Below are 16,717 nucleotides of genomic sequence, written 5' to 3' on the forward strand. Positions count from 1 at the left end.
TCTCAGGAATAGATCTTTCTCATATTCCTCATCCGTCAAGCTAGCTTCTGCACATGCAAGCATAAGTATCTTGGCAACCCATTGACTAAATACAAAATGGACGGCCAAATTACAATGGTGATTGGGGAATTCTTAATTATTTTTTATCAGTTTTCTTTTTCTGGGAAGATCTCTATCTCCTGCGTTGTGCTTTAAAGTTAATTATGTTCACTTATTGATCTTCAATCTTCTGAAAGAAATGCAACTCTTATCTATATCCAGAAGGCAAGAAAAAGAAAATGGTATACGATGGTAATATATGCCAATGTCATTTAAAGATCCCCAAGAGTCTAGCATGCACGGATATACTATTATATATTTTAGAATAATGTCAAATTCTTAAGGTAAAACTGAAGAAATTCATAAAGCTAATAGAAATATAAAATAGCGGAATTAAAATAAAAGAGACATAAAGATTTTATGTAGTTCGGTTACTGACCTATGTCCATTTTTAAAGTCCAAATGCTACATTATACTCTTATTCCTTGATAATATTACAATACAAAGACTCATATTTATAGGAAAATTGAGATAAATATGTATAGTAACCAAATCTGATTGATTCGATTACCATCAAACCTGATTACAATCACTCTTATAGAAGATAAGTACCGTACAATATCATTTTAATATATTTCATTTCCTTTTAATATAGGAAATATATTTTCTAACAAAAATTTCTAATAGTGATATTAATTTCGAATTCTCGAAAACAATTGATGAACATACACAACTATTCATGTAGAATCAGCTACGTACACTCTAAATCTTAGCTATGGGTAGAGTTTTATTTTAGAGTAAATGCTATTTCTATATAACTCGATGATGTGAGAGTAAAAATCAACCTTAAAATCAAATTTTGTAAAAAACAAAGACAGTCTACTAAATAACATTACTTTTTATTTTATTTTCTCTTGCTTTATCTTAGTTAATTAAGATTTGTAGTTCATATAGTTATTTCATTTTAAAAAAAAAAAAAGGTGTATTTATTTATTTTTTATTGAGTTGCATGTTTTTAATAAAAAGGAAGTATGCATGGCACCGACAAGGAATTGATGAGAAAAATGTAGAGAAACAAAGCCAAGCCCGAAAGACCCGCTTTGTTTCAATTGCTGGCATGTGATGGATCTACCACCACTAGATATATCTTAAGCACCAGTTCCTCCCTACCCCTTCACTATAATATCCCTCTCTACCTAATTCTTCATCTTCACCATCATTTGCTAGTGAGGAGTGTTTTCTTTTGGCTGAAGCCATGGCGAGAAGTTGTAGCAGTCTGTTTTTGTTGTTGGCAATGGCACTGTGTCTCGTCCTCCCAGCAGCGCTTGTTTCCGCGCACCCACAGGGGAACCCCTTCCGCGTCAGAGGACGCGTCTACTGCGACACTTGCCGCTGCGGGTTTGAGACCTCCGCCACCACTTACATTCCCGGTAACACATATTGAAACATCTAAAGACATGTATAATAGTTGTTTTGAATAAAATTAATATAACTTTCTTGATTCTCATATGTTACATATTAATTATGTATTTATTGTATTGGCCTCATTTAACTATAAATATCTCATTTTATTGTACAATTTTGATCAAGTGAAGGAAAGATGTAGCCAAGAAAAGGCTTTAACATGTGGACGTAGGTCATAGGCTGAACCACCTTAATCTGTATATTTTTTTCTTGCTTTTTTTCTTTATATTTTTGTATACTTTAACATATATATATACTCTCTATGATCACATTTAATGTATATTAATTAAATTTATAATCGTTGGTTAATTATTATGATGATGATGGTTGTCAGGTGCAAGGGTTAGAATTGAGTGCAAAGATAGGAACAGTATGAAGCTGATGTACAGCGTTGAAGGAGAGACAGACTCAAAAGGAACATACAACATCTTGGTGGAAGATGACCACGAGGACCAAATGTGCCAGTCGGTTCTCGTTAGCAGCCCCATTGCTGACTGCAAATCAACCGACCCGGGACGTGACCGTGCCACTGTCGTGCTCACCCGCAACAACGGATGCCTCAACGACCAGCGTTTTGCAAATGCCATGGGGTTCCTGAAAGATCAGCCTTTGTCTGGGTGCACCCAACTGCTCAAGAAGTACTTGGAAAGTGATGATCAGTAATTGAAGGGCCTAATTGTGTTTAATTACTTCGTTTAATTTGGCTATTAATTAGTTGTGATTTGGGTTATATCTATATATGCTCTATTTTTACTTGTCATTGTTCTAAATGATTGTGCTATGTGTGTCTCTTTAATTCATTAGTTGATGTAACTTGGTCACTTAATTGTGGCCTTTTGAAATTAATTGTAGCTTCATGTGTCGGGGAATGCTGCCTAATACTTGATTAAGAAAAGAAAAGGAAAAAACTTTAGTGCCTTTTTTTTTAAAAAAAAAAAAAAACACTAAGATTAAAAAATTAGATTAGAAACCGTGATCAACGTAAAAGCCAAACACCATAGTGATAATTACCTAAATCTAAACTACTTAACTTATTAAACCTTTGTAATCATAGACTCAACTTGCGATCATCCCAACAAACAACACGTTCACTTAATTTTCATTGCAATCGTTCCAAAACCTCTGACCTTCTTCTACATGAATCTCTCTTAGAAACAAACTTTATATGTGCTATTAATATTGTAGTGTAAATGTTACAAACAATATTTTTTTACCGCGCGTTTGATCATTGAAAATTTTCACAAGCCATATATTCTTTTGACCGTTAGTCATTTCAATTTTTACAAGCTATTGATTTGTTTTTACCTTTTGGTGAAGTTTAGCTTATGACCATTGGTCACTAACACATATTCATCATGAACTTTAGAAAATTCATCAACTACTCACATCTATTCTCACGATACGTGCTACATGCATAAATTTTTGTAAATTCTAAAATTACAAAATTCAGGTCTTTTTGCATCAAACAGTTTCAAGATTGTCATCTATTAAAAAAGTGGCATGTTACCAATGAGAATTGAGTATATTTTCATCAAGTTCTTACTCTCTATGTTACATAACAGCTTTGAGCCAAAAGCTATTTTTTGGTCTTTTGAAAAGAATGTCTCTTTAAAAGTGAAGAAATCTTTTGGGAAATAAATTATATTCGACTACCTCAATAACATGCCATATTTTTAATAGGTAGAATTTTCTAAATCATTCGATGCAAGGAACAACCCAATTCAATGGTTTTAGGATCTACAATTTCAAATAAATTGTATAGTTTCGTAATCCAATTACTATAGGGTTGGAATGTTACCATTTCCTGAAATGTTTGGGTTTCACTTGAGTTTGAAAGCGAAGGTGTTGGCATGAGTTTGAAAGCGAAGGTGACAAAGTGCTTGTGTGGCCTGCAGGCATCCTGACTTGTCAATGATCATATTATACAAACAAGTGATTATTAACCATGCATCGCGCTACGTGGTTAGTCGGAAAAAGCTAACAGCTCACTCGGGCGTTTGGCTTTTTCAACTAACACGTAGCTCAATGCGGTTAGCAGTGGTAGGGAAGGTAGAGGACGTTAATTATAACTGCCTCTGCCTACCCTTTATATATATATATATATATATATACATGGTTTCATTCACATGCTCAAAATATTTTGAACATGTCTAAAATATGCCCTAAAAGGAAACTAAAAAAAGGCTCAAAACACCAAAATATGTCCAAAAGGCCCATACCTGATAGGCGGTTACCGTGGTGCATAAATACTCGCTAATCAGTGGTGAGGACGGTTGGTAACTGTCCGCCCTAGACAAGCAGTGCGGTTACTCAAAGCTGCTAACCACCTAAAGCGATCCAGTTAGCTGTTAGAGACCATAACTGTTAGCTACCACCATCTGACCTTTTGATGTGTCATTATTTGACTGGTTACGATTAGTGGCGAAGCCACGTTGGTCTTTGGGAGTGCCGTGACACCTCCACAGATTTTTTTTTTTTTTTTTTTTTAGAAAAAAGAAAAAAACTTTTTTCCTACCCATAGCACCCCAAAAAATTTAAAAAAAGAAAAAAAAAAAAGGAAAGCAAATATATATGTAGAAAACGTCTGCTCTCTCTATTTTTTTTCTACATATTTTTTTTAGATAATCGATTTGGTGATTTATAACAATTTTTGTGAGATTAAACAAATTTATAAGCATCGATGTAGTTGGAGTTATTGATTGAAGTGACTTTTTGATTTTAGATGGTGTTTGAATATATTTTCTTATACCAGTTATAATTTATTGAATTACTTTTGGTTTGGATCAGTTATGGCAAAAATAGTTTCAAGAACATTAATTTGAATGATTGCTAATATCCGTATAAATTTTGATTGAACATTAATTTAATTTCACTATTAATTTGAATGATTGAATAAACTTTAATATTCGTATGATTGCTTATTTTGTTGTCTACATCAATTACCGAACGAGCATTTTCAGCAATGAAAATTGTTAAAACACAACTTCGCAACAAAATGGAGGATGATTTTCTTGCAAATAGTTTAGTTCTCTATATTGAAATGGAAATTGCTGAGAGCTTCGATTTAGATTCGATACTTAATGATTTTGTACTTTTAAGAGACCGTAAAGTGCAGTTCTAGACATTTTTTTTTTTTATATTTATGTCTTTTTGATATAGTGCGGACATGTTACATTTCTAATATATCAATTTAAGCATATATTTATGAACTTTTATAGATATGCATATATTGTGTGAATTACTCAAATTTTATTTAAAATTATGTTTATCACATTTTTAGTTCAGCGCCCCTACAATATGAATTGTTTGACTTTACCACTAGTTATAATATGAATCCACTTCACTGTCTAATGGGGTCGATCGAACCATTGGATGGTCCGACCAATTTGGACTGTTAGAAAACCTAAGAACCTTCTAGGCACGTTACTTAAGAATCAATTTTAAAGAAAGAAAATTGATTAAGTGTAACATTTCTCATTTTTGAAACAACACGGATGAGCTTGACACAAAAGCGAACCACGTATACAGGAACGAAAAATATATGATTTTCCCACCCGAAAGTTCCAAAGTCAGAACCTTATCAATATGAATGTCTTAATTAGTTTTAGGCTTTATAGCATCTATGCCATCTTTTTTTTCTTAATGGTCGGTTTTTTTTTAGGTTAGAGAGGAGGGTAGAAAGATGTAGCGTGTAGGGTTACTGATGTGGTGATGGATGTGTTGTCGGTCGTTGGCTTTGGGTTAGATGTCAGCTGCGACTTATAACGGTTTTGCCTCTCTATCATCCCATGTCCTCCGAAAGCCTTGGCGCTAAAATCTCCTCCTTTGAAACAGAACACAAGAGACAACAAAACGTTAAAAAAAAAAAAACCAAAAACAAAAACAAAAATCCCAAAAAAAGAAAAAAAAAAAAATTGCTCACAAAATTTTTGAACAAAACAAACCCAGAACCTATTTTTTGTCTTTCTATATCTATGATTGTAGCCAGAAAAGAATTCAAATAATTAATTAATGTATGAATGTCGTCTTCTTCGTCAGGTGGCATGACCAACACCACAGCCACCACCACCACCACCACCACCACTACCACCACCATTACTACTAATAGCACCATCAACGACACTAGCCCCGACAACTCTGTCAAGAACCAAAAGAAAAAAAGGGTATGTCTTTCTTTTCTTTCTTCTCTTCTCTTTTCTCTCTATATATATATTTTTGGTATTATTATTAATTATTACTCTTTCTTTTTTATTTGTATTTGGTAAGAAGTACGTATATGTAACTTAATTATTGATTTATTGAGAAAATATAATCTGTGCTTATATTTTGTTTCCTTTTTTCATGTTTTGGACAAAAGTCTATTATTCCAAAGATTTTCAGTTCAAAGCGAAATGGGAGAGAAAGCTTATTACATGACGATGTATTCAAATCAGATAGTGATGGGTTTGATCCTGGTCTCTCTCTCAATTTTAGGGCATATCTTTTATATATATATGCTACCATTTTAGGGTTTTTATCGAATCTATTTTTTGCGTTGATTTATTAATTTATTACTTGTTTTTTGATTGGCAGATTCGGAGAAGAAGATCGGAGCAAGGAGAAAAGCTTTCATGGAGGCGGCTCCCATCATCAGAAAGAGTTTCTCAGGTACATGCGTTAGGTGCAATAAGCCCTTATTTTCCACGCCTTGTTGCACCCTGATTATTATATTGTAAAAAATTAATATGGGATTTGACATTATTGAACTCTTACAATGTGGTCATAATAATTTGTGGGTCAACTATATGTATATCGATTGGATGTAACGATCACAAGACTAGATCTCCTTATGATCTTATCTCTTCCTCCATAATTTTGGTAGTTTACCTAACAACATGGAGTTTTTGGTTGTTTTCTGATATTTCTAGGGAAGAGGGAAGAAAATAATAGGCGCAATGAATGCTTTCATGTGTAATATTGACACTTAGGCCTTATCATTTGAAAAAATGTTAAAAAAACAAAAAATATTAGATTTTAGGAGTTGTGAACAAGTGAAACTAGCTAGCATGGTGTTAATTTCTATCTTCTCTCAGAAAGACAAACAAGTCCAAGGATCGAAGGCCTAAACCTTTCTGCCTTTGAAGAGCCGATGGCGCCGGCAACCGAACTTCAAGATTTTCGGTATGAGTTGTTCTTCTTGTTTCTTGTCAGAGTTGGTTTTGATCGGAGACGTTACCGATGAGAACATTGTGGATGGGTTGCAGGATATTCGTGGCGACATGGAATGTGGGAGGAAAGACGCCCAACAATTGCCTCAACCTCGAAGATTTTTTGCAGGTGGAGGACTCTCCAGACATATATGTCTTAGGGTATGATAAAGTAGACTTATTCACATTCTTTAGCCTTCTACATATGTTAAATTAATCAAGTAACCGACTAGAAAAATGTTATTTAGTAGACGTCTGTAAAACTATTATACAATTGAGATGATCATATATCAGTGAAAAATAGTTATTGATTTTTCCTTTTTACTAAGTCATTTCGTAGGCTAATTTTCATTACCGTGTTATTTCAGTTATATGAATATCTACTAAATATCATTACTCTACTCAACTGACTAATTATATTGTCTAAGATTCTTTTTATGTGATCAGGTTTCAGGAAATTGTTCCTCTAAGCGCTGGAAATGTTCTAGTGATTGAAGACAATGAGCCTGCAGCAAAATGGCTGGGGCTTATAAGCCAAGCACTAAATAAACCACAGCATGACTCCATCTTCTCTTCTGATTTAGGGCCAGTTTCCAAAATCTCAAACAACAACATCTTGAAGGAATCCAAGTCCCCAAGCAGCACTCTTCACTTCTTCCACAAGCCTTCTCTCAAAGCACTTAGCAGGAATTTGAGGGCAGATAGTAGCCTGCTCAAGAGCTGCAACTGCCCTGTGGACTTGCACTCCCGAGAGAGCCGGAGGAGGCAACGAAAGCTTAGTGATCTCCATAGTAATTTATACTCAGGATCTTCTCACATCAGTCGGTATAGTTGTGTGGATGAATTGCTTTCAACTGCAGAAATACCTTCCTCACCTCCCTCCCCCAGCCAGATGAGTTACTGTCTTATATCAAGCAAGCAAATGGTGGGGATTTTCCTGTCTGTTTGGGCTAGGAAGGAGTTAGTGCCACATATTGGCCATCTAAGGGTCTCCACTGTGGGAAGAGGAATAATGGGTTGCCTTAGAAACAAGGTACATATGTTGAAATAATTAGCTGGGAGGTGCTTAATTTGAATGATAAAGTATTGACCAATATCACGGTTTGAAGATGCTACCTTTCTAGTCTATTAATGTGGGATCGATATCATATTTGCAGGGATGCATATCAATAAGCATGTCATTGCACCAAACAAGCTTTTGTTTTGTGTGCAGTCACTTGGCTTCTGGGGAGAAAGAGGGTGATGAGCTGAAGAGGAATGCTGATGTGGCTGAGATCCTGAAGAGCACACAATTCCATAAGATTTGCAAGAATCCTGCTGCTAACCTAGCCCCAGAAAGAATAGTTGATCACGAGTAAGTTTTTACCATCTCTATTGCAACAATTGACTCTTTAGAGCAATAGCAGTAGCTTTCTTTCGATTTTCTTTAAGTTTAGGAAACAAAACTACTTTTTGCTTCCCTATCAAAATATATTTCACAATAGCTTCCCTTGTATTTCCTTATACCATTAAAATATTATTTCTTTACAAAATAAAAGTTTCCTACTTACCCTCACATTTTTCACAAAATTCTAACACAATCTTCAATGAAAGACAAAAAGATGAAAAAAAAAATGTTTATATTAAAATAATGTATATAGAATCAAAAGTGGTTCCTTACACATTGAGAAACACTGTAAATACCAAAGGGTATTGATTAAATTTAGGGAAACTGATCATGTGGGTGAGTTTTTGTGATTTTTTTAAAATTTTATCTAAATATAGGGAAGATAATTGGTTATAGGTTATTTGCTGCTAGTGTTCTGACGAATATCCCCCCTCCTCAAACCGCTAATGCATGTAAAGAGACTTGTCGGCAGTGTCAACGAGAAATACCTCTAATTCTCAAATTAACTATGACTTTTCTCAAGGAGAGTTATAGCTAAGAGAGTATGCGAACGAAAGAGTGATAGGGTATGAAGCTGTGGACACCTGAGTGGCCTTCTTTCCTTTCTTATACGAAGTGCTTTCTTTCCCCATACGACCTAAGTTATCGGTGTCATATGCTGATTGGGCATAACCCTACCCAAGCATATGACACATTTGATTTACATCCTCTAGTAAAATACGTCTTTTGCCAGATGTCACTTGCCGGAGAGTTATGTTCCTGGCATTGAATTGCTAGGACCACCTTGCAAGCTTCGTGTAATACTGTTATTTAAAGGCATTAGTTGATTCTTTGCCAAGAAATAAGAATATTGGGATAGTTCACTGGGGTTCGCAGTTTGGGTTTGCAACCCGACCCAAGTCGGTGCTCCCACTTAAGGTTGTCGGGTGGATACCGGGTATATCAAATTTATTTTTTATTTTTTAAAAAATTATTTTCCCTTTCGTAGTTCTGCTTATGTCTTATGCAATTTGTGTTAATATTGTTCTACTAAAAATGCAGTCGAATAATTTGGCTTGGAGATTTGAATTATCGGGTGGCTTTGAGTTATGAGGAAACGAGGGTTTTCTTGGAGGACAATGATTGGGACACCCTCCTGGAGAAAGATCAGGTTTGTACTTAATTGCTTTATATATATAGGCCCTCAACTAATAAAACAAACAATATATATATATATACCTTAATTTTGTTCATTCATACGTATTGCTTGGCTGACTTTTCTTTTGACTATTTGGTTGCATGCAGTTGAATATGGAGAGGGAAGCTGGGAGAGTATTTAGTGGATTTAATGAGGGTCAGATATTATTTGCCCCCACTTATAAGTACTCTCATAATTCAGACTCTTACGCCGGGGAAACAAACAAATCCAAGAAGAAACGCCGCACCCCTGCATGGTATGTATATATATATATTCTTTCTTTTCAACATGATCAAAAGCCATAAATTTTAGTTCTAAATGGAGCTTGAATTTTATTAATTAGGTGCGACAGGATACTATGGCGTGGAGATGGCATTGAGCAGTTATTGTATATACGTGGGGAATCAAGATTCTCGGATCACAGGCCTGTGTGTGCTGTGTTTTCAGTGGAGGTAGAAGAAAGGAACAAAAACAATAGGTTGAGAAAGGGTTATTCCTGCGCTGGTCGAAGACTTGAGTTTGAAGACTGCATACCTAAAAGGCACAGCTTATATGAGTTCTAATCCAAATTCATGTCCAATTTTTGTTTGTGTATATATATATATATATATATATGTTTCGTAATTTTCAGTAGGGTCTTTGGAAAGATTTTCTTTCTATATGCATATGCTGCGGAAAATGAGGTCAGCACTATGGAGAAGAAGAACAAACAAGGTGTTGAATGGTTAAAACTCCACAATTTTGTTCTGTTGCTCATGGTTGAATATATATACATAATATAAAATCATATTCCAAGATATTTTGGAACAATTAAGAGTTTACTAGAATTTCCAGATCATAACTGTTCTAAATTTCTGTTAGGAAATTAATCCTATTTCCCAAGACCCGTGAGATGTGAAAAATAAGAAGAATGCGGAATAACAAAGATTAGGCAATCACACACGACACACAGATTTAAGTGGTTCGGCTTAACAAGCCTACATCCACTGGCGGAGACGACTCGGAGAAAATCCACTATCAAAAGATGGAGTACAAAAATAGTAGAGAGAAAATCACTCAGATCCCAAAGCCCCAATACACCCAAATCTCACTATCACACAAGAGAGATTATTCCCAAAATAGAATACAAAAGACAGATGTACAAACTCTTCTTTTGCTGGAACGGATGGCGGCTGATCTCTATTTTCTTCTCACTCTGCAGCACCTTTTTCTTCTAATCACTTGTTTTTGGCTCCCCAAAAACCACCAAGAAGAAAACACCCTTGCTGCCCTTGTACCTCCTTCTCTCAAATTCTCTCTTTTTTCTCCTCCCTTTGGTGCTTCACGTTTTTGGCACACACAAATTCACCTTGTGCTTTGTTCCTTATATAGAAGCTTTAACTCTCCTTTTACATGTTGGTCTAGGACTCCTACTATAAATCAAACAAGGAGTCCAATTACACATAGGAGAAGGACTCCAAATCAAACTTGGACACAAGTCTCCTAAACCCAAAAGGAGTAAACCGGTTGAACCAAAAAACCTCTCCTACTTGAAGAAGGAGACAAAACATTGGGTCCCACCATGACTTTTAATTCAAGTCATACTTAACAATCTCCACCTTGACTTGAATCCCATCAAGTCTACCAAAACGTGTCTCGTCCGATTGTCTCCGCCTCAGCCCCTAAGGGCAATCACACTCCACAAGTGTCACTCAAGTCCAAGTGCCTCTTGAACTTGAGCATAGGACTTGGTTTAGACATAACACCATGCCTCCCTATCAGCCCCGTCGACCGTACAGCTTTCTCCGATGACTTTTTCTTCCTGTAGACCCATCTGCACCCTTTAGCCTTCTTTCTCTTGAGTAATTCTGCCGATTCACAAGCTTTACCATTCCGTAGTGACTCTACCTCTTTCAGCGTACCATTCTGAACAGACGATGGATCTCCACTACTAGCTGCTCGAGCAAAAGAAATCATATCCTCAAAGACATACCTCTTTGTTGCTTTTCGATCACGTTTCTCTTTGCCTCTTGCTAAAGAATAAGACTCTTCCCGGTGCTGTAAGTTTCTTGAAGATTTTCTGTCATCACATTCATCCGTGAGTGAACACTGTTTATCAAGCTCCACCTCCACGAATTGTTTCTCTTTCTGCACTGTACTTTCAGAAAGCTCATCTAAGTTAACAAACTCAGACTTCTTCGGTTCATGCTCTGTAACTTCAGGTTCTGCACTTGACTCATCCTTGTACATAGCACACTCATTAAAAGTCACATTCTGACTTCTAATAATCCTTCGATTTTGATCATCCCAAAATCGATAACCGAAGGCCTCATCTCCATATCCAATGAAGAAACACTTTCTAGATTTACCATCTAGTTTACTCATAGCATCAGACTCAACTTGGACATACGAAGCACAACCAAAAACTTTCAGATGTGAAAGATTTGCCTCTTTTCCACTCCAGACTTCTTCCGGTAGTCTATGGCTTAGGGGAACGGAAGACCCCCTATTTATCAAATATGCAGCAGTGCTTACTGCATCAGCCCAGAAAGTCTTTGGTAACCCAGCATGCAACCTCATACTCCTAGCACGCTCATTGAGAGTTCTATTCATGCACTCAGCCACGCCATTCTGCTGCAGCATTCCTGGGATAGTTTTCTCCATTCTAATCTCATTCACTGCACAAAACTGTTTAAACCCCCTATCTTCGTATTCTCCTCCATTGTCTGATCTCAAACGCTTGAGCTTCAAGCCCGTTTCAGTCTCAACCATGGCCTTCCATTTCTTAAAAGTCTCAAATACATCAGATTTACTTTTCAAGAAATAAACCCATACCTTCATGCTTGAGTCATCAATAAATGTGATGTAATACCGCGAGCCTCCAAGAGATGCCACTGGTGCGGGACCCCACAAATCCGTGTGTACCAGCTCCAGCTTTCCAAGCTTAGGTGCTTTGCCAACTTCCGCGAAACTCACCTTCTTCTGCTTCCCTATGATGCAGCCTTCACACAAATCAGACTCAACTGACTTTAACCCCGGTAGTTTTCCTTTTGACATAAGTACCTTCATCTCTTTCCCGCTCATGTGCCCAAGCCTTAGGTGCCATAGTTTTGAGTCAGCAGTCGTATCTACAACAGCATCTGTATCCTTGCTGTTCGTGGTCATATAGAGAGTATTTGTTTTATGACCATTAGCCAAAATCATGGCTCCCTTGCTGACCTTCCACTTTCCACCGTGGAAATAAATAGAATGCCCTTCCTCATCAAGCTGTCCCACTGAAATCAGATTCTTTTTCAGTTCCGGAGCATGCCTGACCTTCTGCAACTTCCATACCGAGTCATTGTGAACTCTAATGCGAACATCGCCTAAGCCCACAACATCCAGCGCCGTTCGATCAGCCAAATACACCTTCCCGAAATCTCCACCAATATAGTTCTCGAGAATTTCACGGATCGCTGTCGTATGAAAAGATACTCCTGAGTCTAAGACCCAAGAATCAAGGGGACTGTCAACTGAAAGAAGTAGGGCATCATATACTTCTTCTGTTACTACGTTTGCATAATCGTTCTCAGTCTCCTTCCGCAGTTCCCTGCAATTCTTCTTGTAGTGGCCAGTCTTGCCACAGTTCCAACACTCAGGTTGTTGTTTGAATCTAGATTTGCTTCTCCCTTTTTTGGAATTTGATCTGCCTTGACCAGAGTTTCTGTCTTGTCCTCTGCCCCGAGTCTCGAGGTTTAAAGCAGCACCAGAACAAGAGGCTTCACCCGCATCTCTTCTGCGAACCTCTTCACTAAGAATCAAATCCCTGACGTCTTCATAGCTTAGTTTACTCTTTCCTACAGAGTTACTCACAGCCATCCTCACTGTTTCCCAGCTATTGGGCAAAGATGCCAAGACGATCAACGCGCGAACCTCATCATCAAAATTAATTTCCACCGAGGATAATTGATTTGTGATAGTGTTGAACTCATTGAGATGATGTGCCACCGAAGCCCCTTCCGCCATCTTTAGGTTGAACAATTTCTTCATCAGATGCACCTTGTTGTTAGCCGACGGCTTCTCATACATGCTTGACAAAGCCTTCATTAGACCTGCTGCGGTCTTCTCCTTTACAACGTTGTGTGCAACTGATTTTGACAGTGATAACCTGATAACTGCTAGGGCTTTACGATCAAGCAGAGCCCACTCGCTATCATCCATGTCGTCAGGTTGTTCTTCCAAAAGAGGTTGATGAAGATCCTTCCCGTAAAGAATATCTTCAATTTGTACCTTCCAAAACCCAAAATCTTTGCCGTCGAACTTCTCGATTCCCATCTTTCCTTCTTCACTTGTCATCGCTCCCACTTGAACCAACAGCTCTGATACCAGTTGTTAGGAAATTAATCCTATTTCCCAAGACCCGTGAGATGTGAAAAATAAGAAGAATGCGGAATAACAAAGATTAGGCAATCACACACGACACACAGATTTAAGTGGTTCGGCTTAACAAGCCTACATCCACTGGCGGAGACGACTCGGAGAAAATCCACTATCAAAAGATGGAGTACAAAAATAGTAGAGAGAAAATCACTCAGATCCCAAAGCCCCAATACACCCAAATCTCACTATCACACAAGAGAGATTATTCCCAAAATAGAATACAAAAGACAGATGTACAAACTCTTCTTTTGCTGGAACGGATGGCGGCTGATCTCTATTTTCTTCTCACTCTGCAGCACCTTTTTCTTCTAATCACTTGTTTTTGGCTCCCCAAAAACCACCAAGAAGAAAACACCCTTGCTGCCCTTGTACCTCCTTCTCTCAAATTCTCTCTTTTTTCTCCTCCCTTTGGTGCTTCACGTTTTTGGCACACACAAATTCACCTTGTGCTTTGTTCCTTATATAGAAGCTTTAACTCTCCTTTTACATGTTGGTCTAGGACTCCTACTATAAATCAAACAAGGAGTCCAATTACACATAGGAGAAGGACTCCAAATCAAACTTGGACACAAGTCTCCTAAACCCAAAAGGAGTAAACCGGTTGAACCAAAAAACCTCTCCTACTTGAAGAAGGAGACAAAACATTGGGTCCCACCATGACTTTTAATTCAAGTCATACTTAACAATTTCCAGATCATATCTTTTAGAACAGTTAACTGCATGTTGAAGTAACAATAGGAAGTACTTGAAAGGACTGAAGAAATTAGCGAAAGAACTCGCTGGAGAAGGCTGGTAGGGAATAGTTCTAATGCTTATGTCAGTATAAATCAAAAAGAATATTTTAGAGAATATGAAAGCAAGTACGATTGAAGAAAGGAGTTTTTACCTAATAAATCGTTTGCTACGTGTTATATTATCATTAGAAATTTTTTTACCTAATAAATCGTTTGCGGCGTGTCATATTATCATTAGATATTTTTCTGCTTCGAATATTTCCTACACCCCACAACCCAGTCATTAGATATTTTTCAGATATTTTTCTGCTACGAATATTAGAGAAGGTTCAGTGTAGAGTTGTTTAGCTGTCCATAGTTTTGGTTAGTTAATGGACCGGGTATGGGTCCACAGGCCCGACAGTATCAAAGATTACAATCACCTAGTCATGACAGTTAAATCAAGCCAATCTTCCTTAACAGAATCAAAACAAGATGAACAAATGGTCTGTAATAAGTAGGATCGAACTAACGCCATTACATCTATTATTGTAATAAGGCTTGGTTACACGACATAGATTGATAGAGATGCTAACAATCTTAAAAAAAAAAAAAAAAAGAAAGAAAAAAAAAGGGGGGAATTGTATGAAAGGCAAAACTGCAAAGCAAGCAACTTTCTGTGTAAGCTTAATTTGCTTCATTCATATCCCATATCCCAAACAGAAGTTGAGTGTTGATCATGCAAGATGTCCTGTAATGGATTTAGATTCAAGCCAATGTTTTCTCTTAGCATCTCAAATGCTCCATCTTCAATCCCTCCTCCCCAGAAGCTTGCATAATCTCCCATTGGAGTACTGACAGACCCCTCAAGTTGGCTTTTCTTATGATCAGCCTTTGCTAGCTCCATAGTTATCCAATCACGTAAACTTCCCAAATTTGTATCAATGGAGGGATGACGATCATACAAATCTTTGCCATTCATCTCAATCACTGGGGCATCTTGATCGAACACACACTTCCTTTTCTCACCTCTATTATTCATAAGACTAGCCCCTGCTTCCTCTTCCTCTGCTTTTTCATCTTCATATTCTTTAATCTTGAGCCTTTTCTCAGTGAGTTGAAACAGGGCTTCTTCTTGGTCGACAACCTTAGACCATGTTGCAGTCTCCTTAGCCGTCATCTTGTCTTGCAAACACTTGGACCGCCTCACCAGCCTTCTCACCCTGTCCATATTCGGAGACATGTGCTTGATGACTGCAGCCAAGACACTCACTTTCCAAGCCTTTTTGAGGTCATGGGGCTTCCTATAAGGAGGCGGCTCATGCTCCAAAGAGACGCCTTTCTCAGGCCACCATGGAGGAGGTAACCCCTTCTCCAGTGGAAACCTCCTCTGTGGAGGAACACAGTGTTGCACGAGTGCAGAAAGCAGAGATCCCAAAGTAGTATCTTGCAAATCATGAAGAAGATGGATATGGGAAATTGGATCAAACGGCGCCAGTTGCTCAAAAATTGGAAAGTATTTAGAAATGGCAAGAGGAGCTTGCTGATCGAACCGGACTTTTTCTTTCCACCACTCGCGTAAGCTGTCGGAGGAGCCGGTGACAGGCTTTCCTTTCTCAGGAACAATACCATAAACGAAGCCTTGAGCTTTACAGACTTCCATGATCTTCACCATGTACTTGAGGATGGAATCTTGAGCCCTTGACATCTTTTTCCGACGAGACGCCTCTTGCTTTGCTGACGACGACGACGAAGACTCTGCCTCTTCTCTGTTATGCTTTTCCTTGAGTTTCTGCAAGCGTATTCGATCCTTCCACATACGCTTCTTGAGTTCATCGTAGCTGATATTTTCTGCTTCATCATCATCTTCAAAAAGCTGAGGATCAATTTCTCCGAGGAACTTCTCCATGATTGAGGAATAGTTATGTGCATCAGATGATAGATATCAATTGCATTGCATGTGTGTTGACTGTTGAGGCTCAATGGCGGTTTTGAAAAATAAGGCTGGGCTTAGTGGGCTGAGGACAAATTACTAATAACGAGGTGAATTCTGTGTTTGGATGTTATGTAATGAGAGGGTTTTAGGAGATGAGCTGGGGAATGGAGGAATTTGAGGAAATTGTACTTGTGGCACCTGGGTGATGCAGTGGAGGCCATGAGCAGGAGACAGCTCTTGCTTCATGTTGCTTTGCATGTGGGACACACATGCATGCATATATATGTTACATATGCGTATCGTGATTGTTCCAGCAGGCAACCAAATTCTTAATATATATAAGCAGGTTTTGCAGAATGATGATGATGTAAGAAGTAGTAGGGTTAATTAGAAGGGATGGAAAGGATGAAGATCAAC

General features: G+C 37.7%; 3 protein-coding genes across 3 annotated transcripts; 2 read left to right on the forward strand and 1 right to left on the reverse strand.

Moving 5' to 3' along the window:
- The first annotated feature begins 1,294 nt into the window (after positions 1-1,294).
- On the forward strand, positions 1,295-2,166 carry LOC132164891 (protein DOWNSTREAM OF FLC-like). The gene is made up of 2 exons (XM_059575402.2): positions 1,295-1,469; positions 1,838-2,166. The coding sequence occupies exons 1-2, from the start codon at positions 1,295-1,297 to the stop codon at positions 2,164-2,166; spliced, it is 504 nt and encodes a 167-aa protein (XP_059431385.2).
- A 4,450-nt stretch (positions 2,167-6,616) lies between these two features.
- On the forward strand, positions 6,617-9,816 carry BST1 (DNAse I-like superfamily protein). The gene is made up of 7 exons (XM_059577107.2): positions 6,617-6,663; positions 6,747-6,851; positions 7,137-7,722; positions 7,847-8,043; positions 9,118-9,226; positions 9,361-9,509; positions 9,597-9,816. Exons 1-7 carry the CDS (start codon positions 6,632-6,634, stop codon positions 9,814-9,816), a joined length of 1,398 nt encoding a protein of 465 aa, XP_059433090.2. The 5' UTR covers positions 6,617-6,631.
- Positions 9,817-15,061: 5,245 nt separating this feature from the next.
- Positions 15,062-16,273, reverse strand: LOC132165912 (Ethylene insensitive 3 family protein). The gene has a single exon (XM_059576618.2). It carries the CDS (start codon positions 16,271-16,273, stop codon positions 15,062-15,064), a length of 1,212 nt encoding a protein of 403 aa, XP_059432601.2.
- Positions 16,274-16,717: the final 444 nt, after the last annotated feature.

Source organism: Corylus avellana, chromosome 11 (genome assembly GCF_965113065.1).
Source record: "Corylus avellana chromosome 11, dhCorAvel1.hap1.2, whole genome shotgun sequence".
Taxonomy (NCBI): Eukaryota; Viridiplantae; Streptophyta; class Magnoliopsida; order Fagales; family Betulaceae; genus Corylus; species Corylus avellana.